This window comes from Erythrolamprus reginae, chromosome 1 (assembly GCF_031021105.1).
Source record: "Erythrolamprus reginae isolate rEryReg1 chromosome 1, rEryReg1.hap1, whole genome shotgun sequence".
Taxonomy (NCBI): domain Eukaryota; kingdom Metazoa; phylum Chordata; class Lepidosauria; order Squamata; family Dipsadidae; genus Erythrolamprus; species Erythrolamprus reginae.
The window spans coordinates 331,775,053-331,799,539 of record NC_091950.1 but is presented as its reverse complement, the minus strand read 5'-3'; the positions used below and the strand labels follow the sequence as shown (position 1 = coordinate 331,799,539).

Below are 24,487 nucleotides of genomic sequence, written 5' to 3'. Positions count from 1 at the left end.
TGTCCTCCAGACTATACAGATTGAGTTCATTAAGTCTTTCCTGATACGTTTTATGCTTAAGACCTTCCACCATTCTTGTAGCCCGTCTTTGGACCCGTTCAATTTTGCCAATATCTTTTTGTAGGTGAGGTCTCCAGAACTGAACACAGTATTCCAAATGTGGTCTCACCAGCGCTCTATTTAAGGGGATCACAATCTCCCTCTTCCTGCTTGTTATACCTCTAGCTATACAGCCAAGCATCTTACTTGCTTTTCCTACCACCTGACCACGCTGCTCACCCATTTTGAGACTGTCAGAAATCACTACCCCTAAATCCTTCTCTTCTGAAGTTTTTGCTAACACAGAACTGCCAATGCAATATTCCCAAGATTTGCCACCTATGAAGGTCATATAATTATTTCATGCCTGGTTGTATTGCATACTAGAACATACTAGATTCTAAATGTTACATGTGAGTTCAGGTACATTGGAGCTACACCTCTTTGCCCCATTGTTCAAATCAATCATTTTTATGGACAAAGGCATAAGGATTGAATTTATTATATATCTTCCCGTTCGATTTTGGTTGTATGTCCATGGTTCCCCTCAGTACATCATGAATGTTAAACTCTGCAGTAGTGAAATGAAGATGTGTTGTCATAACAAAGAGATTGCCCATTTTTGTCTTGTTTGACTGCTCCATTTTTCAACATAAATACTTACTTAACCTTTACTGAGAGAGCAAAGTTTATTTAGCTGTATTTAGATTTGGAACCAGGAATTTCCTAATATGTGTGGCTACCACAGGAATCGTGCTACCTTCTGTGTTCCATTCTTGGAGAGGGAGTTCCTAAAGTCAATAAAAATATAACTAGTGAATTTGGATTTTTGTCTGACTGACACTGGATCTTTTGTACTGTTTGTTTGTTTGCATTAATTTCAAGTATTCATGAACAGTGACATTCTCAGATCCATTGGTTGACATTTGGGCTTTCTGCCAAGCAATTTTTACTTAGCTGCTTACAAGTAGGATGTTGTTATTGTTCAGAACAATGAAAGTGACTGAAATCAACAGTAATCGCCTGCTTTAATTTCCCTCCTTTCACAATAGACTCTTTTGTACTGAACAGTGCTATAGGTAAAATGAAATAAAAACTTGGCTTCTAATATACAGTAATAGGTCAATAAACCTAAGCCTTTGAGGCTCTATTGTATTTCAGGAACATAGCAGTAACCATGTTCATGGCTCTTGTATCAAAGGCTCAAATGATGGATATTTGGGTGCGGCCTGCTCCATGGCAAAGATACATGCACGTTTCTCAGGTTTAATCTTTTGTTGTTGTTGGTCTTCTAGATAGGGCTGGGAAAAGGCCCCCTCTGAAATCTTAGAGCGAATACAAGTACAGTATTCATCTAGATGGGCCAGAGGTTTGACTACAGCTTCTATCCTTTGAATTTATGTCATCTAATAAATCATATGTGCCTTAGTAATCGGATTTCACTGAAAGAAATTAACCCAGAGATTTAATCCAGCTTCAGCTTCACTAAAATGAAGCATTCTCATTAATTCTAATGAGAATTAATTGCTTTGAAAGAGATTGGGTTTGTTGTGAATCAGAAGGAATTTTAGTTTTTAATTTATTTGGGGAGGTGATGCAATCAATCATTTGTTTCATAGGCAACAATATTTATATAGATATAGAAATTAGAGAAAGCAGAACATTTATTTTCTCTCCCTCTCTCTCTCTCTCTGTGTATGTGTGTATGTGTGTATGCTGTAGCTTTGATTTTCATCTCGATGTTTTTTAATTGAGCAAAAAAATTAGAACTCAGGGGCATAACCTGTGGAGGGAAGTTTCTAATGTTAGAAAATATTATTTTATAGAAAGAGTAGTGAAATCTTGGAATTGACTTCCAGCAAAGGTAGTAGGTCAGCCATCACTGAGTTTAAACATGCTTGGGATAAAGACATGTCAGTCATCATGAACCTGGAACTCTCTTTTTTTCATCGCATGAATCTTCTCCCAATTCACTGCTAAATTTGCTGGCTGGGGAACTCTGGGAGTTGAAGTCCAAATATCTTCAAGTTGCCAAGGTTGGGAAACACTGCCTTAAAGGAGCCTTGTGAAAGCAAGATCAATAATTTATCCAAGCAGGTATTTATTTTATTAAACCAATTTAGATACCTGCCCAACTCACACACAGGTGACTACCGTGTTCACAAAAAGCTAAACAGTTGGGTTAAATGTCCATTTCCTTTCATTCTTAAAAGAGGTAAGGTTGCTTATTTGGTATGTGGGCAATTGGAGGAAAATGACTAAGTTCAGAAAATATGCACACCTGATATTTTGAGATGACAATGTTCCTAGTTTACACCTTGTAGGTTTTTAAAAAAAGTGTCTGAAGCAGCCCTAAGCACACAATTTTAAATGAAGTAGTTCAGAAATGTTACCTTTCCAACTGAAAACACTCATCTTTATATATTTAAATCTTCACAGCAATTCCCAAATTCAGCAGTTTGATAAATCTATGGGATTTATATTTCATGCATACATAAATATGTTTGGATTGTTTTTAAATATAGTATGCATAGTATACTGTATATTTACTATATATACATACACTCTGCATGTATGTGTGAATCTCTATGTCTGTATATTTCTATATCATCTGCATATATCTATATCTACCACATCTATCAATCTTACCGATCTATCATCTATACTGAATTTAGGTAACAAAGACTGCAATTTTGTACATCCACTCACAAAAAAAGATAATGATAGATTGAAGTTCACTGCACAAGTTTATAAGTGTTGAATAATCTAGAGCAGGGGTGTCAAACTGGACTTAGATGCGTTACGCACAGGCCCCACCCATCCTAGCTCTACAAAGGGAAAAATCATTGTGATACAACATGTAATGGCAACGTGACATTGCGAGTTTGATACCCATGATCTAGAGCAGGGGTTTCAAACTCAATTTCATTAAGAGTTGTGTTTGACCTTGGGGAGCCAGGTTGGGTGTGGCCAGCTCGACATCACTCGTATTGGGCACACTTGTGATGGCCTGAGTGCTCTTCCTGTGAAAATGATCTCCCGAGTTCCACTTTCAGCTGTAATGGCCTCCTGCAAAAAGGGAGCTTGGGAGGGCTGCCTGCAGTCCTCGTGGGCTCTGTTTTTGATTGTGGCTGCCTCCTGCAACTCTCTGCCAGGAAAATGGAGCTTGGGAGGGCCACTCCCAGCTTTCTGAAGCTCCATTTTTGCTGGCAGAGGCACTGGGAGGGGGCAGAGGCACTGGGAGGGGGCTTTTCAGAGCTGTTTTCAGGGAGGCCCCAGACCTAAGCCTTGATCTAGATCGTGCCTAAGACTTTATGCAGTCTCATGATATGAGAAGGTAAAATGGGAAGGTGGTGGAAAGGAGTATTCTAGAAGAGAAATAGCTGGCCCTTTGTGTATTGTTATTCCATGCTTGATGTTTTATTGTATGCCTCGTGGCCATTTTTTCCCCAACCTATGGAGCATCTTCCAATATATTTTCATGGGTAGTTGTACGCTAGATTTACATCTAAGTGTTCCCCTTCCCATCTTTTTACAGCTAATGAAAAGCATGGGTTCTTCCCTTTTTACTAATATAGAGACTGAGCAAATATTCCCATAAAGTCTGCAGCTGCTCTGTTAATAACAAAATGAGATGTTTCTTATAATCTGACTGGATGACCATATGGTAAAATCTTTCTATATTTCCATAAGCCTAAATTTTTTGGAGGGTGACAGGGTGAATCTGAGTGCATGTTGACTCCTGGTAACTACCTGGACAAGATCTGCAATTTTGGCAGTTTTCTTGGCAAGATTTCAGAAGTGGTTTGCCATTGCCTCTTTCCTAGAGCAGAGAAGATATGACTGGTCCAAGGTCATCCAGTTGTCTTTGTGCCAAAGGCAGGACTAGTCTACTGATGTAACACTACAGAAAACTGGCTCAGTAGTCAGAGTTATTGATCATTAATCAGTCCTTCCAGATTGTCATTATATCACTACTACTGTATACTATATACTACATAATACTGTCATCACTTATTAATGCCTGTTGTGCAACTATGGTTCTTGAAATGACTGATAGGATTGTTTGCTCATACAACTAGTACTGAATGGTTAGGACAGGGGTCTGCAACCCACGGTTCTGGAGCTGCATGTGGCTCTTTCATCTCTATATGCATCACAACTACCAATGTGTGACACCCGACAGCAGTGATTTATTGAGCTTTTCGATCCATCTTTTTTTCAGACTTCAAAATGTTTTTGTTGCATGCAAAAATAAAAATTTGTTTCTCTGTAGCAGTTCATTGATTTCACAAATGCAACATACTATAGGTTTTTTATACATAGTATAAACTGATATATGCAGTATTATCTTTATTTTAGATGTCAAAAGGGTTTTGTGGCTCCCAGTGTTTTCTTTTCTGTGGGAAACTGATTCAAATTGCTCTTTGCGTGTTTAAGGTTGCCAACCCCTGGGTTAGGAGATGGGGTAATGTCTGAAACTGAACATTTGAGATCTGTTAAAGCATCTACCTGAAGTGCATTTAAAAAAAAATCTCTTCAGTCCAGCATCTTTGCTTTTAAATATCAAAACCAGAATGATGCTTTCAATGGCATTCAAAAGAAGAAAAATGGGGGAACTCTTAAAGCTGTTTTCCCTCTAAAATTATTTTTCAATATTTTAAAACAAGAGGTGCCAAGTTCTTTTGTTTGTTTGTTTCTGAGTTTGGCATTTGGGGGTAAGAGGATAGGGAGGTATTTTGAGAATTCAGAGTAAATTCACAGATACCTCTTGGTTTAACTTTGCATGTTAGTTATCATTCATGCATTCCAGAACTACCTTGTTTGGAAACCTAATCCATCATTTAGGAACCATTGATATACTACAGGCAGGATTGTACTGATAAACTTAGCTGCAAGTTTATCTGGAAACTGAATGATAATCATCAAGGTTATCACTTTTTTCTGGCCTGAGCTGACCTCAGCTTTGTAGGGAACGTACATCAGATGGTTAACAGAGTAAATGTGCTTAAGGGTCATTTGATGGTCATCAGCACATTTTAAAACAAAACTAATATGGTAGTATGGTAAAAACCTTGGAATCAACAAAGTAAATTTCTTGGACGATGATGTAAATCTTCCACAATTTTCTAATCCTTCAAGTCTGTCACTTTAAATTAGGTTTAGAAGGTGTACTTCTGCCTAATGCATTTTAACAGAGGTTGGATAATATCAGTCATGCATGCTGTAGTTGGATCCTGAACTAGATGATAGGGTGTACTAATTAAATGCTGTTCCTTTACTGAGCTTTTGGGCACCCACTTTCAATTTGGGTGGACATGGGAATTCACTGGTTAAATTTTCTCAGTTCAATCAAGATTCCTTCAAAACTAGGTGTGTGTGTGTGTGTGTGTGTGTGTGTGTGTGTGTGTATGTCAAATTTGACACATACAGAATATAGTTGTCGGCTATAAATAAATTAACTGCCTTGAAATGGGCCTGGGTTGGGCCTAGAGGCAAAAAGGATCTGTGACGTTCCTTCAATATACCAGGGTGATCCGACATAAATAAATAAATAAATAAATAAATAAATAAATAAATAAATAAATAAATGTGTGTGTGTGTGTGTGTGTGTGTGTGTTTTGGGTTTTTTTATGTCGGATCACCCTGGTATATTTTAAGGAACGTCACAGCTCCTTTTTTGCCTCTAGGCCCAACCCAGGACCACTACAAAGATACCTTATTTTTAATTTATGTTTAAAGTGATTATCTGCCATAATCATGTGAAATAAGAACGCCAAGACAGTTAACATATTAACTGCACATCTTAAACCAATAATTAAATTCATGGAAATTATTTTTACCTATTGGCATAAATTCTGAATTGGCTCAGTTAATTCAATATCCTGCTATTTTCCCGATCATATTATTAAATTCATTGAACCTAGAACTGAAGCATGGAACATAGAGATCAACAATAAAATATTGGTATGTAATTTATATTCTGCAGAATTAAAATATAAACCATGAATAATTTAATCTTGTCTAACACCATAGCACATGCTGGAGTTCTCTAAATTTTAATGATCAAAGGAGAAAACAGACATTGTTATCTAGTGTCTTTATAAAGTGAAAATATGAAAGAAAAAACCCATTAATTTTCATTTCAGATATGAAATTGACATATACTATGTAAAAAGTGGATCCAATAAGGTTAGCATGTTGCAAATCAAGAATTATTGACTAGATAGAATGGAGCAACAATGGAGCAACAAATATCAGTGCAAAAGTTACAGGACATTTTTAACAACGAAAGAGTCTTAACCATTTCCAAACAGAAAATATGGATTTGTCTCCTAGTCTCTTTCGGTTACAATGCACTCTTTTGTTCATCTATCCAACAGCACCCATGTTTCTCAACCGTGGTCACTTTAAGATAGGTGGACTTCAACTCCCATAATTCTCCAGCCAGCCATACTGGCTGGAGAATTCTGGGGGTTGAAGTCCACTCATCTTAAAAGGTTGAGAAACACTGATTCTCATATTGAAGGATTAATTTATCCCTATTTAAATATTGCCATCTGTAGAGGCATTGCCTCCTTAGAGAGAGACACTAATACAATGGTGCCACATTAGGGTAGCACCAGGCATTTCTATTGCATGCCTCATTTCCCTCCTGCTCCAATGAAATCAGATGCTACGGTAGATTACAAGCAAAAACTTCCCCCACATACTTCCACTAATACTTTAAAACCCACAGAAACACATGATAACTCCCTCTTCTGAGTCATCTTTAATGCTGTTTACTAATGACTTTGTAATCTCGGGTCCAATGGTCTAAGTAATTTTTTTCCCCTTTATTCTTATCTCCCTCCCCTTATGCTGCTTTTTCTGTCTTTCTTTCCAATGACTCAGGACTTTGCTGTTTTAAAGCTGAGAATCACATAGGGAAGTGTGAGTGAAAATATATATATATCAGCCACCGGTAATTCTGGATTACGATTCTTGGCACACAAGGTAAAGTAGCTGATTCAAAAGAAGGGAATGCAAGCATGTGGATGGCACTTTCCTGGGCCTCCCTGATATAAATTTCCCGGCTGGTTAGTGTCTCCACCTACTGTGTAACGTAACCAGCTGCTAATCAGTAAAAGAGCTGACTAATGAGAAGATTAGTTATAACTATGCCAGAGCTCAGGAAGAGATGTTTGGTGGTTAGAGCTGCTTCTTAGAATCAAGCTACAAAGGAATCCTTGTTTAATGTAGAGGCTTCTTGCTACAAAATCGTCCAACCTTTTCATTCTAAGGATTTTTATTCCTCAGGTCGGGGGAGAAAAAATATTCCGAGGAAAGTTGGCTTGATTCCCAAGGCTCCAAGTGCGGTGTTGTTACTTGACGGAGCGGTATGAGAAGTTTACAACCAGTTCTGCAATGAGCAAACAGCTATTACCAAAGAAGATGCCTTTGGATTTTAGGAATGTCTGCGTCCTTCTGCCAGATAGAGACCAGCTCAGTTTGACTGTCGGGGTAAGTGTATCTAAGCTTGTTTCGGAAATCCTTATGAATAATACAGAATAATACCTGTTTTAATTAATGAATAATATCTGTGTTATTTAGAAAGTGTGAAGAATAAACTAGAGGTTCTGCGGATTTGCAAGTTAGGGGGGAAAAGCTTGTAAGATGAAAAATACATTTCTATTAAAAAATTGATCCATAAGTTGGATTTGTTTCTTCTGAAATTTCTTTTCATACTTGTTTGATGTTTTTGTAGTGTTAGAATGCTTTAAAAAGTTTTTCCTTGGAGGCTGTTGATTTAGCTGTGTTAATTTTTCAACATGGTGAACCTGGGGGATCATACTTTGCGAGTTTTATTATCCTGTATATCTTCCAACAAAATTAAGTAGCACTATATTCTGAAAACTTTCCCTTGTAGGAAATAAAAGTTGAAATGTAGTGCAGGTAGTAAGGTAGAGAATGAAGTAATTTGGAATCTACGATGCCTATTAGAGACATCAATAGAATTATGTATCTCTATAGTGTTGCAGGTTTGAATACCCATGTTTTTCATGTATTTAAAGAATTGTATTTTAATAAAAAATTGTTATCACTGAAGTTAAACTTTTGTCAGGATTTGCATGTGGGGGGTTTTTTTAGTGCAAGGTACACCTGTTCAGGTAGATTCTCCTCAGAATGTTTATTTTCTATTTCTAGTCATGCACAGACTTGTCTATTTCTTTCTTTTTAAAAATCTGTTCTATCACCGAAGAGAAAAATATCAAAAAAAGAAAAGAATGGGAAGCTTACTGAGCACTTTAAAATCATCTGGGAAGATAAAGCGTGGAGTTGTGTGTTCAGAGTAAACCATCAAAGGACTATAATTCATTCTCCCACTTTGGTTTGGAATAGCATGGTCCTTCAAAAACATTTAAAAAAAACCCCAAATATAAATAGCCAAAAAAATGTTGAATTTCCCAATGCCTTTGCAGCTCATCTCTTTATGTGGTTTCATACATTGTGTCTGCTTGCTTCCAAATATCAGGATCACCCTTTTTAATGCTGGATATTCAAAGCAGTTTTTTCTCTTTTGGTGTGTATGTGGTATAATGCACATCCTGAGGAGAACTGATCTAGCACTTATTCCGGTGGTGGGTTGCTACCAATTCTGTGAACCAGTACTAGCGACGGGAGGAAGCCTCCACTCACCTGCCCAGGATGCTTCTTTGCATGAGCAGAAGTGTTGCATGTGAGCACAAACTGTTAGCAACGGGTTTTAGAACCCACTATTGACTGACTGACTTATTTATACCATAGGTAGAGCCCCTTATCTTAAACCAAACTCTAGCTGGCTTATTTTACTTGCATCTCCTTTTGTACCATCATTTTATTATCAATTTCCTATACTGTGTTCTTCTACTATTTGTCTCATCATTCCTCAAATCACTGCACTTCAGAAACTGAATTAAAGTTCATCAAAATGGAACCACTTTGAAGAATGGCTGTGTAGGTAGAAGTGAAGGGTGCAATGCCATTATCTCTGGGAGGGTGGTCTAACTTTGTATATACAGTGTTCCCTCGATTTCCACGGGTTCGAACTTTGCGAAATGTCTATACCATGATTTTCAAAAATATTAATTAAGAAAATACTTCGCGGGTTTTTTCCCTATGCCACAGTTTTTCCCGCCTGATGACATCATATGTCATCGCCAAACTTTTGTCTGCCTTTAATAAATATTTTTTAATAAACTTTAATAAATAAACATGGTCAGTAATAATCTAAATGGTTGCTAAGGGAATGGAAAATTGCAATTTAGGGGTTTAAAGTGTTAAGGGAAGGCTTGTGGTACTCTTCGTAGCCAAAAATAGTGTATTTACTTCCACATCTCTACTTCGCGGAAATTCGACTTTCGCGGGCGGTCTCGGAACGCATCCCCCATGAAAATTGAGGGAACACTGTACATTTCTTGAATTGAGCTTTTCTTCTCTTCATCATACATTACTCAATAAACTGCCAAGGGCACAAATGAATTCATAATCTTTGTAAATTTGCAATAATAAGAATAATAACCCTCATATAGTTTTAACTTATACTTCATAAACAGTTCTTCAAGTTACCTTTGGGACTGACTATCTCAACAAACTCCTGTTTGAAGTCTAGATTTTGTATAGAGCTGTTTTCTGGGGAGTGAGGGGGAGTGAGTGAGATCAGTGATAGGAAACTATTTAGAGTGGATTTCCGCTTCTAATATGATGTTCCTTACTGATGCTCTTCCCAGAGCTGAATTTCAGGAATGTCTGATTTCAGGATTGCATGGCGGCAAAAGCCAGCCTTTCCACAGCACCTTTTTGATTCTGAAAAAAGACACAATTGCTTTAATGAGTTGCATACAGGTGTTGCATTCATATTCCTATACAAGTTCATTCTGTTTAGGGAGGAGGATTATGTTCTGTCATGGGGAATATAGGTCTATATCACGACTTATGATATAGAATGTAAGAAAATCAAAATATGTTTCCCTCCAGTTTAAAATAAGATTTTTTAAAAAGAATGGCCACCTTGTGTTTTATAGCTTGCTTCATATTAAACTTTCTGCTTTCAAATTATCTCTTTCAGTAGTTTAGTTTAATTTAATTATTTGACTTTTATGCCGCCCAATCCCAGTGGGACTATAGTTACAGTATATTATCAGCAAAATGTTCTTATAAAATTGTTTCTTAAAAATGAGAAATCCGTTTAATGGAATCATTCTTAAAATATTCCAGTTTCCTATGATTCCCACAGTACCGGTAGTGCTCAACTTACAAAAGTTCATTTAGAAACCAGTCAAAGTTACAATGGCAGTGAAAAAAAGTGATTTATGACTGTTTTTCATAGTTACAACTTTTGCAGCATCCCTATGGTCATATGATCAAAATTCAGATGCTTGGCAACTGGTTCATACTTATGACCGCTGCTGTGTCCCAAAGTTATGTGATCACCTTTTGCAACCTTTTGACAAATAAAGTCAATGGAAAAGCCAGGTTCACTTAACAACCGGGTTATTAAACTTATCAACTGCAATGATTCACTTAACAACTGTGGTGAGAAAGATCATAAATAATATTGTATTGTATTGTATCATATTATTTTGTAAGCCATCCTGAGTCCTTCGGGATTGGGCAGCACAGATGTCGGATGGATGGATGGATGGATGGAAAATTCACCTAACAAATGTTTCACTTAGCAACAGAAATTTGAGACTCAGTTGTAGTGTCAATGACTATGTACTTCATAAGACTTCAGAATGGACCTTTACATAGGCATCAGAGTGAAGATCTTTAAGAAGCCAGTAGCTCAACATTGATTTCAATTATTTGTGATCACCATTATTACTAGTAGTGGTGTAGCTGTGGGGCATGATACCATGGTCTTTCCAGACTGAAGGATGCCAATGCAATGTACTAGTAGTAACTAGATGTCATTTGAAACTTAAAACTGAAAATATAAGCAAACATTAATCCCCAGACTGGTTCTGGCTTTCACTTTGGAGTAATTCACTGTGGACCACCAATTTAAATCAGGTCCAAATAAACCCAGGAAGTTTGAAATTTAGTTCTTCCTAATTGACTGGATTATTATTCCAAATACAGTAGAACCTCTGGTTGGGAATGCTTCTGACAAGGACCAAATCACATTCCAATCCAAAAATCCATTCCCCCCCCCCCCCCATGGTCGATTTCTCCTTCTGTGCTATTTTTATTTTATTTTTGGGTAATTTTCAAAAATTAGGTTTGGGTCATGATCAAATTGGTTTGCTTCCAGTGTTATGGAACGAATTATGGTCATGACCCAAACCTGACCATGACCAAATTGGTTTGCTTCCAAAGTTATGGAACGAATTATGGTCATGACCAGAGATTCTGCTGTATCTATTTTGGAATATTTAGGGGCTTAGTTATAGCATATGTCTGAAGCTATTTAAAGTATCTGGTGTTTTTGTTTTATGGACTCATGAAACATCTATGGGAATCAGCCATGAGATCCTGGTAAAAGATGCAGTTGCTTTGAAGAGTTACAAGCCAGTGTTATTTTGATCTTTTGAATTGTTCTGTTCTATATGTGCATGTGTGTTTTAGAACACAGAATAACAGTTGGAAGGGACCTTGGAGAGTTTCTAGTCCAACACCTACTCTGTGTGTGTGTGTATGTGTGTGTTTTAGAACATAGAATAACAGAGTTGGAAGGGACCTTGGAGGTCTTCTAATTCAACCCCTTGCTCAAGCAGGAGACACTAAACCAAGGGTAGGCAAAGTTGGCTTTTCTATGATATGTGGACTTCAACTCCCAGAATTCCTGAGCTAGCATGATTGGTTCAGGAATTCTGGGAGTTGAAGTCCACAAGTCATAGAAGAGCCAGGTTTGCCTACCTCTGCCCTAAACCATTTCAGACAAGTAACTGTGAAGTTTGTGCTTAAAAGCCTCCAGCGATGGAGCACTCACAACTTCTGAAGGCAAGGCATTCCACTGATTAATTGACATAGTATATTTTGCTATAATACATTTTTGACAAAGTATACATTATAGTCTATGCTGCTATAATAGATTTTGCTGACTTTCTTTTTTAAATGATCTAATACTTAATTTTTACTTTGTTTTTTATTGTTGCATTTTGTAAGTCACTTGTAGCCAATTAGGACAGCCTAGAAATCTGATAAACAAATAATAACCCCAGTTCACAAGAATTTGACATTCTTGTTAGGGATCTCCGACGTTTGTTAGAAATGAAAATGGAATAACCAGTTTTTTTCCTCCTCTGAGCAAATATTAATTAATCCTTGTGATATTCCTGCCAAGAAGGATAAATTATGAGGGTTCAAGGAGCCAGAGGACACTTATTCCTAAAATTCCTCTTCCTTTTTCTGATTTTGCAAAAGGTCTTTTTCACTTTTATTTTTCTGCTGATACATAAAGTTATACTGCTTTGTTTTTAATTCAGTGATATTCAAATTTCTATCTTTCTCTGAGGTTAAATTATATCAGGAGTGTCAAACTCAAGGCCTGCATCCTCAGGATGCTTAAACCTGGCTTGTGGGGCCAGCCTGGATGTAGCAAAGGACCGACTTGAGGTACCTCTGGCAGCCAAAATTTGATGCCTCTCCATGCCCCATTTTGGCCAGCAGAGTGCTTCAGGAAACCATCCAGGCCGAAAAAAGAGCACAGGTGGGGGGGCTGATGCAGACCCGCTATGCCACATTTTGGCCAGCAGAGTACTGCAGGAGGCGTTCGTCCCGTCTTCTCTCTCCCCCATTCCCCACCCCACCGGCCTGCTGATCCAGCCCTTGAAGAAAACCAATTTGACACCCCAGGATTATATGATGGTTTCAAAATGATTTTTCAGAAATTAGATCCAAGATCCTTCGCTTCACATTTGTACAAATGTACTTTTTCTGGATGCTTTTCAGTATCATCTTGACTAGAGCCATGAAAATGGTAAACCACCCAGGAGAAACAGGGTGGAGGAGCAGCACACCCATTTAACAACTACTTAAGTAGCTTTTAAGAGAAACAATATGCAGTATCGGGGTGAGATCGATCTATTTTTAAAGAGAAATGGTAGGGCCTTTTTGTAGCACTGCATTTCTGGTAGAGAATCTTTTTTGTGGATATAGTAGTCTTTGCGTAAATTGTGAAGAAAAACGGTAGATGTGCTGATGCGTAGTATTGAATGTAGTGTTTCCTTTTGATTTCTGGAATGTCCTGCTTTATTTACCTAAAAGGGTTTTCCCTGGTATAATTTCCCTTTAAAATGGGAGTGTCATTTTAGAATTGTTGAGAATATGATAATGGAAGCAGACCAGTTTTTCCTTTTTGTAACAATGGATTATCTCCCCTTGGGGTAAATACTGATATTTAGCCATTAATTCTGTAATTGGTCAGAATTAGGCATTTTCATTCCTTCACCATTTTTTCCTCTCAGCATCATTGAATATAGGGTGAGAATTAAGATATGACTAGGTTCTCTTTTCAATAGCTTTGAAAATACGGTGTGTTTAACAGATGTAGTTTTCCATTGTTTGGTAGTTTTGTTTTCCATCTATAGAAGTGAAGCTCCACAGCTTCCCTTCCATCTGTATGATTTTGTATTCTTGTGGTAGAGCAGATACAAAAGTTTTCTGAGATGGAGCTGAGGTCTAGTGAAAAGGGGAAAGACATGAAAGTAACACAATTAAGACAAGCTTCAATTTGAAAGCCTAGTTTGTTGGTTTCAGATCCAGGCCATGACTTGTCACACATTAAATATAAAACACAGTTTATTGGAAAGCAAGAATGGGTAGCCTAGGTAAATGAGCACCCAGATTGTTGGGAGCAATATTCTGACTCCGTAAACTGCTAAGAGAGAGCTATAAAGCACTGTGAAATAGTATATAAGCAGAGGTGTTTTCCTACCGGTTCGGATTGGTTCTATAGAACCATGAGTAACTGGGTGGACTGAGTTTCTCAAGACGACAGTGACCCAGGCCTACCATATTTGTGAGAAGGTGCCGTAGGCGGCACAATCTTGTTTTTTGCTTCTGCACATGCTCAGAAGGTTTTTTTAGTATTGCGCATGCACACACGCATGCGCCTGGTGCGTCCCTGAGCCAACCGGCAGTAAGAGAATCCAGAACACACCCCTGTATATAAGTCTAAGTATTGTTCTTGCTATTCCTAACCTGGTCATTTGCATATAATTTCTAGATCATGCCACCTTGGCCAACCCTCTTAAACACTTTCTCCTGGACATGTAGGATATGGATCTACTGAAGCAAGAATCAGCAGTGCTCAGGCCATGTTGAATCATTGTATAAAAATGGAAGAGGTGCCTTAGATTACAATGTTCAAAGTCTGAAATTGGAAAGGGCAGTATATATGTAGGGCATGATATGGGGTATAGGCAGGTCTGGAGTAGGATGTGGAGTAGGCAGTATTCCGTAAGGTTTCTTCATTGTTTGCAATAAAATAATTTCTGTGTCTTTAACCGGGGAAGCAGTACATGAAGATGTGATAGTCTCTCAAACATGTCACTGTATCTGGAAGTTCATCAATTATGGGCAATCTTAATTTGATTGGGATATCTTTGATGAAATAGTCTTGATGCGAAGCATTTTTACTCCAAGATAGAATTAGATCGTTTCAGTGCCGAATGGACATGGTCTATGTGTCATTTTATGTCTGAATCACTTAAAACTCTTAGTGAAGAACACAAAAGATCTGAGATGTTAAATCATTATAATATTAATTGATTAGTTATGCGCAACTCACAGATGCTTAGACTCCTTGAACAAATTAATCGAAACCAAGCAAATCACATTCTGGCTTAGTGTATTGTGTGAACCAAAGCAATGGATCGTAGTGTTCCGATATATACAATGTCCACTGTTTATCCTTCAGGTGTACAACAGCATAGCAGGATATCACACAATACTGTACATCATTGTTTTACTCTGTAGTAATACCATGACTCATTGCTAAAACATTTAGAAATTAATATTGTATTAAGCTAATTTAAGGTGATTGATTAGAGGGGAATATAATTCATGATAATCATTGCCCTGGAATCCCACCACAAATGCTTCAATAATCCAAATATTTACTCTGTAGCAGTTTGTTCCAATTTTAGTCGTAATGACATAATGCAAAGGAGTGTATAGTGGTGATGCACTTAAAATACTCTACTCTAAATTGCTTAAATACTGTTTTTTATATTGCAGGTAAAAGCCACAGGACAGGAACTCTTTGACCAAGTTTGTGATGTACTGAAAATTAAAGACCCTCACTTCTTTGGCATCAGCGTTGTAAAAAGTAAGATCATTTATTTGACGGATATCCATAGCTTGAACTAAGAGATATTTAAGTGGGCATGAAAGACATCTCAACACCCTTTCATCACTGACCTGTGACTATATACATATATAATAAAGGAGGAGTCTCTTTATTTGCACTTATTTCTCTTTCTTTCTCCCTCTCCTTTCCTACCTTCAGCTACCCTTTCTGCCAACTTTTCTTTTCACTTCTAGGTAGAATTTAAAGCATTGTTTGTGTAAGAAGGCTGGCTATTTGCAAAGTCATCACAAAGTCAGTTTCTTTCATAACTTACAAAGAATGTTGTTTCTACAAAAATCTGAAGGACTTTGAACTTTATTAAATTATGCCATGGGAAAGGCTTACAAATCATTCCAACATATTAAACAGCATTTTTGTAGCTAATCCTCATCACCTTGATACCCTGGGAATATTTTCATGTGATATAATTCAAAAAGAGATTCTATAAGAGAGAACTGACCCTCAGTGTCTAGATGTCTGGTTCAGCCAGTATAGTGTAGACACTGGGTGGACTGTTGTGTGGAATTTGTTTTCTCTTCACAAATGTTCATTCACTATATGAGCATTTCCTCTCTTAGATGTCAGAGTATTGCTGTGATTTTTAAAAAAATCTCCATCAAACTATAATGGTAAGGTATTCCTGGGGTAAAAATGAGCACTCTCAGGTTTTGCATGTCAGCTAAAGATAGTTCGATGTGCTTCAAAGTTATGGCTTCAATCGACTTCAGTCAGCATGGCCAATGGCAAAAAAATATGGGGACTGAAGTCTGAAAACCTGGAATCAGAATTTTTATTTGAGCATTGCCTCTGCTTTCTTCTCTGTCTATTTGATGTCCCTGGGAGAAGGGAAAATCCATTGAAGTCAGTGGCCCAGTATCATGGGATACGTATGAAAACACACATTTCCACACCTGGGATAAAAGTCCACCATGAATGGGCCTAGTCCAATTGCTTTGTCCAAAAATGTTTGAGATTCGACTGTCTGGAGGATGATTACCTAATCTTTTTGTGTTAATAATCCCTATTAAATTTATCCCTTTAGTTGACTTCTTTATCCCAATTCATTTAGCATCAGTAAAAACATAATAATCCTTTGCCATATTTTATTCACTGTAGAAATTAATAGTTAAGCAGGAGGATCAGGATTTGGCTCTCAAAATACATTATTTACTCCCTGGTTTGCATCTCGATTTAAATTTGAACTGAGTTAAAAAATAGAGATTTTGCACACGTGATTATAATGCAAAAATACCTATATGTAACAGTTTGAACCTTGACCACTAGGCACAATCCTAGACTGAAAAGATTGTTAGAACAACTTTATTCTCACTTTGAATGTACACTAATCGGCATGCGTTAAAATGAAATTTCATTGCAGACAGCTCTCAAAGGGTTTCCACCTGTAATATGTCACCTGTAATATGTCACATGCTGTTTTTTTATCACTGTTGTTAGCTGCCCCAAGTCCACAAAGAGGGGCGGCATACAAATCCAATAAGTAAGTAAGTAAGTAAGTAAGTAAGTAAGTAAGTAAGTAAGTAAGTAAGTAAGTAAGTAGGTAAGTAATTAAGTAAGTAAGTAAGTAAGTAAGTAAGTAAGTAAGTAAGTAAGTAAACAAGTAAATAAATAAATAACTTAAAGAATACATGCATACATACGTACATACATACATACATACATACATACATACAAGTATGCATATACCCACATATATAGAAACAGAGTCTAGTTCAGAGAGTTTCTCTGGATGAAACCTGTTATTCACCTGTCATTTAAACTGAGAAATGCACACTTCAGAATTACATTTGTGGTCTCCCAAAAGAAGCCACATGCATTTTTAAAATCAGTTTTTCTACCAAATCTGCGCTATCCAGTCACACTGAGTCAATGGGGTTTAGACATGACCTCTGAGGAGGCTTTCTTGCTCCTTATTATTTCTAAAGGATTTGCTTTCACTCTAGTCTGAGTTCTGGCCTGGTGTTCCTTTTTTTTCAGTCCAAAGAGTCTGAGAGGAAATTATAACCACCCATGTTCCCAATTGCATCAGGCTTGGTTGAAAAGAGAAAGGATAGAGCTGTCATTTGTGGTTGTGGCCACGCCATGATCAGGAATCAAATCCTCCCTCTGCTGAAGAGGGATGCTTTCAGCAGGGTTACACTTGGAGTCAGTTATTTACAGGCCTGTCCTCCCCCACCCTACACATACACATATCTCCTCAACAAGCCACCTTAATTAAATGAGCATTCAGGTGTCTTTTTTTTTCCCCAGGAGAACATATCTCGCCTCCTCCCCCAAAACAAAAGAGAAGGAAATTTAAGCACATGACAAGGATCTCTAAACTTTACCTTTAATCTTGCAAATACACATTCTTGCAATGCTGCTTTTCTTGTGAAAGGTGGGGAGGGGGACAGCTGGGCTGTGGGGAGGGGGTTTGTAGCCGGAGGATTACCGTGCAAGTTGGCATTTTGACAATATTAACCTCATTAGAGTTGGAATGTAAGGTTGCATTCCTGCACGAAGGCGGCAACGGCAGGGTGAGACTAGGGACAGGTTGGGGATGGAGGAGTAAAAGGAGGAGGGGGCACTTGGCAGAGGAGGGCAGGCAGGTCACTTGGTGTTTACAGAAATCTCAAAATGGCTTAGTGAGTTTACGGAGTTTGACTTTTGGTGCAAATAAATCCTGCTTGACTCCTATGTTTGGTCTTCCCAATCCTTCTCCCAACCAAGCAATTAAACACCTAAATTCCTCTTTAGGTACAAATAGTCTCAAAGGCCAATTTTTAACAAAATGGGAGTTAATCTTCCAGGTGGAACCCACAAGGGTAGCTGAGGGAGGGAGGGAGGGAAGGAGGGAGCGAAGGAAGGAAGGAAGGAAGGTTACTTTACCCTGACATATTATCCACACAAAGCATAATAGGGAGTTTCCCCCTAGACCTGAACAACTTTAGCTAGGAGGTAGGTTGATAATGTAATCATTGCAAAAAGAGTTTAAGGGGAGTAGTTCTTCCTTTTTTCAGTTCTGAAAAGTTTTTTCCATTAACTAATTGTAGGAAAAAATTAATACCAATGGGAGATTTGTTCCTAGAAAAAAATCAACTTTTCTTAGCAGTGAAATGGAGAGAGATTATAGTAAGATTATTACAGACACGTCCCAACCCATGGAAACCCTTCAACTAATTGTGGTCCTGAGAAATTATTAGCCACCCGATTAAACTAATTGTGTTATATTCAACCAGTAACTGCTGTGGTTTCCTATAGCTTTGTATTATATATACAGAGTTTCACCTTAAAGTGATATTTATACTAGGGAAAAGCTGGCAAGAGGGTGAGTAGCTATATAAAATTGATTTTAACACACACACACACATTATATATATGAGATTTTTTGTGGGGGGAGGAGTGTGGCTACCTGATGAAGGGTAATAAGCCCGAAATAGATATATAGTAGTCTTCCTTCCTTTTCATTATCAGCAAAAATATGTTATATACACACACACACACACACACACACACACATATATGCAAACATATATATGCACACTTATAATTTATGCCAAATAATGTTATTAATCTGGTTGGCTTGCAAATAACTGTTTGTCATAAAATGTACCACGTTTTTAGTTCCAAACTTTTTCTGCCATGAACAGTACCCACAATCACAGTGATCCATCCAAAGCTGCTTAGATATTTTAATTATTCAATTGGCAGGGAAGCAGAACGTACTCCAAAATATTTAATTGTGTATTTTTTTTCCCTATAAAGTCATGAGCATTTAAATAAATTCAGATGTTTCTCTCCCCTTTCCAGATAATGAATATGTATATATTGATCTGGAGCAGAAGCTTTGTAAATATTTCGTAAAGGAGTGGAAGAAAGAAGGGAGTAGAGTAAGTTCTTCAGTGTATATTGGGAACATTATACATTATGTTGTACTGCTGAGGCCTCATCTGATTGAACTAAAGCTAATTATAACTTGGGTCCAATGTCAGTTTTATAATCCACGTACATTTGTCTGCTCCAATGATTTTTCTTTTCTTGGAGCATTCTGAAATTTTAACAATGCAAACCTATGCTTTAGTTATTTGTTTGCTAGATAGATTTATATTTTGACTTTTATTCAATGTGTGTGTGTGTAACATATTTTGCTGATAATGAAAAGGAAGGGAGATTACTATATATCTATTTCAGGCTTATTTGCCTTCATCAGGTCGCCACATCCTTACTGGGATTTGAACCTGGAGCCTTTGCTTTGTAAGGCAGAGGCCTTAGCCATTAGACTACAGGCTCATCTCCTGTATCAGCTTGTATATATACACACACACATACTGGGCAACAGTATGTATATATTTATATGCTTCCTTTGTTTTTTGTTTTTTGTTTTTTTGCAAATAACTCAAGGCAGCTAATATATCCAACACACTTTCCTCCTCATTATTACAACAACCAGGTATTGGACTGAGAGAGAATGACTGGCACAAAGTCACCCAAGTGGCTTTCATGGCTAAGATGAGATGGTCTCTTGCTTACCAGCCTGGTGCTCTAACCACAAGACCAAAATGGGTCTCCTTACATCCGCGTGTGTGTGTGAGTGTGTGTTTGTGTGTGTAGCATTCTTTCTTCTACTTTTCTCCTACAAAATTAATCCCTTGAAGTAGGATAACTTGTATCTGAATCTCTCCAGTCCAATCCAACAATGTAATTGCTATGCCACGCTGTCTCTCTATTCAGAAATAAGCTCCATAGTAAATATAAATGTACTTTGGTGATAGTTGAGGAAATACGTCTTTCAATGGGAAACTGATCCAAAATATCATGGCTTGTTTTTGTCCCAATATTTAGTGTTCTGTATTTGCTCATGTTTGCAATGTCTTGCTGTAAGTAAAGCAAGGTTTTTCAGTTATTATTTATTTATGTTATTTAAATGTAGGCTTCACTGTTTGTAGTGCCACTGCCATAAATGTCAGGGTGAGCCATTATGGGACTCAAGTATCATGTATTTTTATCAATTTATCTTTCTACTTTGGCAGCCACATTTTCATGTTGGCTGGAACATATCTGGTTATATATGTGGGTTTGATTATGTAGGGTCTATAAGAAGGCAGAGGCTAAAATATAAAAAGTTTAATTAAAATAAAGTTGTAAATAAAATACAAATAAACATCAATACACAGGTATTTATCACTTGCTGGAAAGCCCAGGTAGATAGGTGCCTATTGATAGAAAACTTTTTTTTACTTTGTTTTCCTTGTATTTCACTTAAAAAATGAAGGGCCGGAACATCCAATACAATCTGGCTCTAGATAAAACAATTTTAATCTCTGTTGTTAAATAAAATCAAACTAATGCAGAGTGAGGTTCAGAGATAGTTTAATATAGTTTAATAAATATAGCCTGCAGATTGCTTTTTGGGATCCTCTCTTTGGGACCATTCATGTCAGTCGACAGACAGACAGACAGACAGACAGACAGATAATGGAAGTTGTCTGACTTTTGCTGTTTTTATTTCAAAGGGAACAGAAAAGTTCATCCCTCCTTTGGTTGCATTCTTCAGAGTACAGTACTATGTTGAAAATGGACGTGTTATAAGGTACTGTTGATTATCACTTTAAAAATCCACCTCTACATCAATTTTCAGCCTTTTGTTCTTCTTTTTAATATAATGCCATATTTAGCTTTCTGTAGCCAGTTTACTTAGGAATGAATGGATTGTGAATATGTTGGATTCAAGTAGCTTGGTCACGCCTTCAAACACAAAATAATGCTGTATTTTTGGAGTATAAGACGTGCCAGAGTATAAGATGCATCTTAATTTGTGGGGGGGGAGGGGGATAGGGAAAAGAATCTGCTTACCAGAGATTCATATGGCTAGCATCCTTAATCTGGTCACATTATTTTATCCCCTGGTTAAAGGTTTTAAAAGAACCTTACTCAAAGAGAGTAACAATAAAAGAGCTTGCAAGCCAGTAAGAGCTGGGAAAATCATTAGCACCTGGTTAAGGCTGGAAAGAAACATTTGGAGTAAGTTAGAGCAATGAAAAATAAACTTGCAAAGACTTAGGGCTTGGAAAATATTATTTGCAGAGAGTAACAATGAAAGAGCTTGCAAGCCAGTAAGAGCTGGGAACATTGTTAGCACCTGATTAGCGCTGGAAAGAAATATTCGGACCAAGTAGAACAATAAAAAAACCTACAAAGACAGGGTTTGGAAAATATTCTTGACAGAGAGTAACAATGAAAGACTTTGCAGATTGGTAAGAGCTGGGAACATCATTAGCACCTGGTTGGGGCTGGAAAGAAACATTTGGAGCAAGTTACAGCAATGAAAAAAAAAGCCTGCAAAGACTTAGGGCTTGGAAAACATTCTTTCCAAAGAGTAACAATGAAAGAACCTGCAAGGTAAGAGCTGGGAAGATCGTTAGCACCTACTTAGGTCTGGGGAAAAAGTTTTGAAAAAAGCTATATTCAGAGGATAAGATGCACCTGAATTTTTAGCCTCTTGGGGAGGAAAAGGGTGCATCTTATGCTCCAAAAAATATGGCAATTTGGTTCCATCACATGTAATATATTCTATAAATGGAAATCTAGTTTGCTATGTTTGATTAAGGTTGTCATATAGATAGATAGATAGAGATATAGTAAACAGAGATAGAGATATGCTTATGCTTATATGTACCCAGATTATCATTAAGTGTTATACCTTATGATTCTTGACAAATGTACCAGGAATGGTCAAATGACCATTTAAAGTACCCCTGATCTAGGAATGGGCAATACATTGCAGACATGCTACTGAGGAAGCACAGTAGATGTGTGTAAAAGTATAGAACACACCCAGATGTTCTTCATCAGCTACTTCATTTTCATACTAATATGTAATAAAATCTGACAACGTTGCAAACAATTTATCTTCTACTCATATTTAATTACAGATATATATTTTTGGTGGGGGAGGCTTAGTTTTATTAGTGAAGAAAAAAAGTAGGAGTAGAGGAAAAACAGAACTTGGAGTGGATTTGATTCTTATGGAATGCAGTCTGCAAGCAACAGATAACATTTCAAAAGGTGGTTCCATTCCAAATGGGCAAGTAAAGAATATATTTATGCGATAGTCCCACACTGCAACCTGAATTTGTGTCCTTCAGTTAGCCAAATGCAAGAAATTTTTAAATTAAACTTTATCCTTTGCATTTGCATAATTGTTTTTGCAGTGGTTTTCAACCTGTTTAATGCTGTGACCCCTTAATACAGTTCCTCATGTTGTGGTGACCCCTAACCATAAGTCTAGTGCCAATTCTCCCAACAGAGCTTTAAGCTGATTGGCAGGAAGGACAGAAGGACACCCCCACTGTAAAGCTTGATTGGTTGAATTGTAAAAATATGTCCCAAGGCGCCAGAATAGAAGCTTTAGTTCCTAACACCATGGAAAATTTGTCTTTTCCCATGGTCTTAGGCCATCCCTGTGAAACGGATCCCTAAAGGGGTCCCACCCTCAAGTTGAGAACCACTGGTAAAGTTTAGACCTGAACAAGACTGTTGCTGAAGAAAGGACATCTCTCCTCGCCTTTATAAGAACGTTTCTCACAGTATTCCTTCCTGCTTTCCACAGTCCCTTGGTCAAAGCAAAACTCTATAATTATGACCGCTCCTTAAAGTATATATCTTTAGCCACAATCCTAGAAAGGCAGCTTCATGTTGAAATGGTCTCTTTGTTTCTCTTGTTATAAGAAAACCTCCCCTTAGGATGCCATTCAGAGGTCACTTTTGTACACCCTCTTTATGGCACATTGTTATATTGTGGGGACTACAGAGGTAAAAATAACTTTCTTTATCATTTGTCTCTGTAGCAAGGAAAGTTCAGTTTAATGAAAACTCCCCCCACCTCTCTTTTTTGTTCCTTTGAGTCATTATTGGCAACCGCTTGGACAAGTCCCTGGAATTTTCTTTTGCAAAATTTTTGGAAGTGGTTTGCCATTGCTTCCTTCTTAGGGCTGAAAGTACAGTAATTGGCAAGCCCAAGGCGGTTCAACAAGCATCATGCTAAAAATGAAAATAGAGCTCCTGGCCTCCTAGTTTTTAGCCTGATGCTTTAACCACTAGAATCATTTGCTTGTAGTTATTTTGTGATGAATGAATTAACTTTGCCTTTAGACTATCCACTGTTGACCTCTCCCGATTACTAAGAGGTCGGTAAGGGGCGTGCACAAGTGCACCAGCATGCCTTCCATCCCCTGTCCTATTGTTTCTCTTTTACTAGTATCATATATATAGATATTGTTATACAGTATCTTTGTATACCACCAATACAAACTTGACAAAACAAACAAACAAATAAATGAAATAATTTGACTTCTGCTACCAGAAAACTAGCAGGGCTGCCCCCTTTTTTTAAACAAAAGGATTGACTTTTAAATTTACATAGACTGTTATCTCCATGTAAGATCTGGACCTCCAATCACAGGAAGAATGTTCATGGCCTCTGTAGACATGCCTCAGGGAGTCCTAGGCAGGGGCCATTTCTGTCTGTTTTAGGTGGAGAATGACTGAAGCAGACATAATTCTCTTCTGAAATTAGAAAATACTTTCCAAGAGAAACCAGATCCTCAGAAGGGCAGATATGTTGTACAAAGCAAAAAAAAAAAAATTCCAAACATTTTCTAGACTGGGATTTTCTCTGTTCATAACATTCTTTTGTCTGTCAAGAAATAGGATTCCGAAAGCAGCGGTGAATATAGAATATGGCACCCAGGTGCTTTATTGAGGTTTTCTGAGTACATATTCCTAGGATGAACAATATATTAACTTTTATACACAGTTGCTTTATGTATGTTTTATGTTAAAATATCTTCAAAGCCTTCACTGAGAACTAGGGCAACAAAATATGGCATATGTCCCTCTATAGACTTCTCTCTAAGATTCCTCTGTGTCTAATTCTTCAAAATAGTATAGAGTTTGTTCCTTAGCTAAACTTCTAAGTGGTCTGGCTTCCCTGAATTCATAGTTAAAATTCCCTTCACTTATAGTTAATAGGGCCATTTTTTCTATTGATTAACCCTGCTGTTGTGTTCACATTTACTATACACTTGTACTGTTTTGGGTGTAACGAAATGTAACAATCAGCGTGTAGCAAAAATA

The 24,487-nt window shown here is 37.4% G+C and overlaps 1 protein-coding gene across 6 annotated transcripts in view; it reads left to right on the top strand.

Moving 5' to 3' along the window:
• The window catches only part of FRMD1 (FERM domain containing 1), a 56,783-nt gene that overhangs the window by 11,072 nt on the left and 21,224 nt on the right, over positions 1-24,487 (top strand). For 3 of the 6 annotated variants that reach the window (XM_070733880.1, XM_070733884.1, XM_070733881.1), the window contains exons 2-5: positions 7,339-7,542; positions 15,244-15,334; positions 19,163-19,242; positions 20,866-20,942. In XM_070733880.1, coding sequence (XP_070589981.1) covers positions 7,447-7,542; positions 15,244-15,334; positions 19,163-19,242; positions 20,866-20,942 — 344 coding nt within the window. In that variant the 5' untranslated portion in view covers positions 7,339-7,446. The other 3 variants (XM_070733885.1, XM_070733882.1, XM_070733883.1) reach the window with 3 other exon arrangements.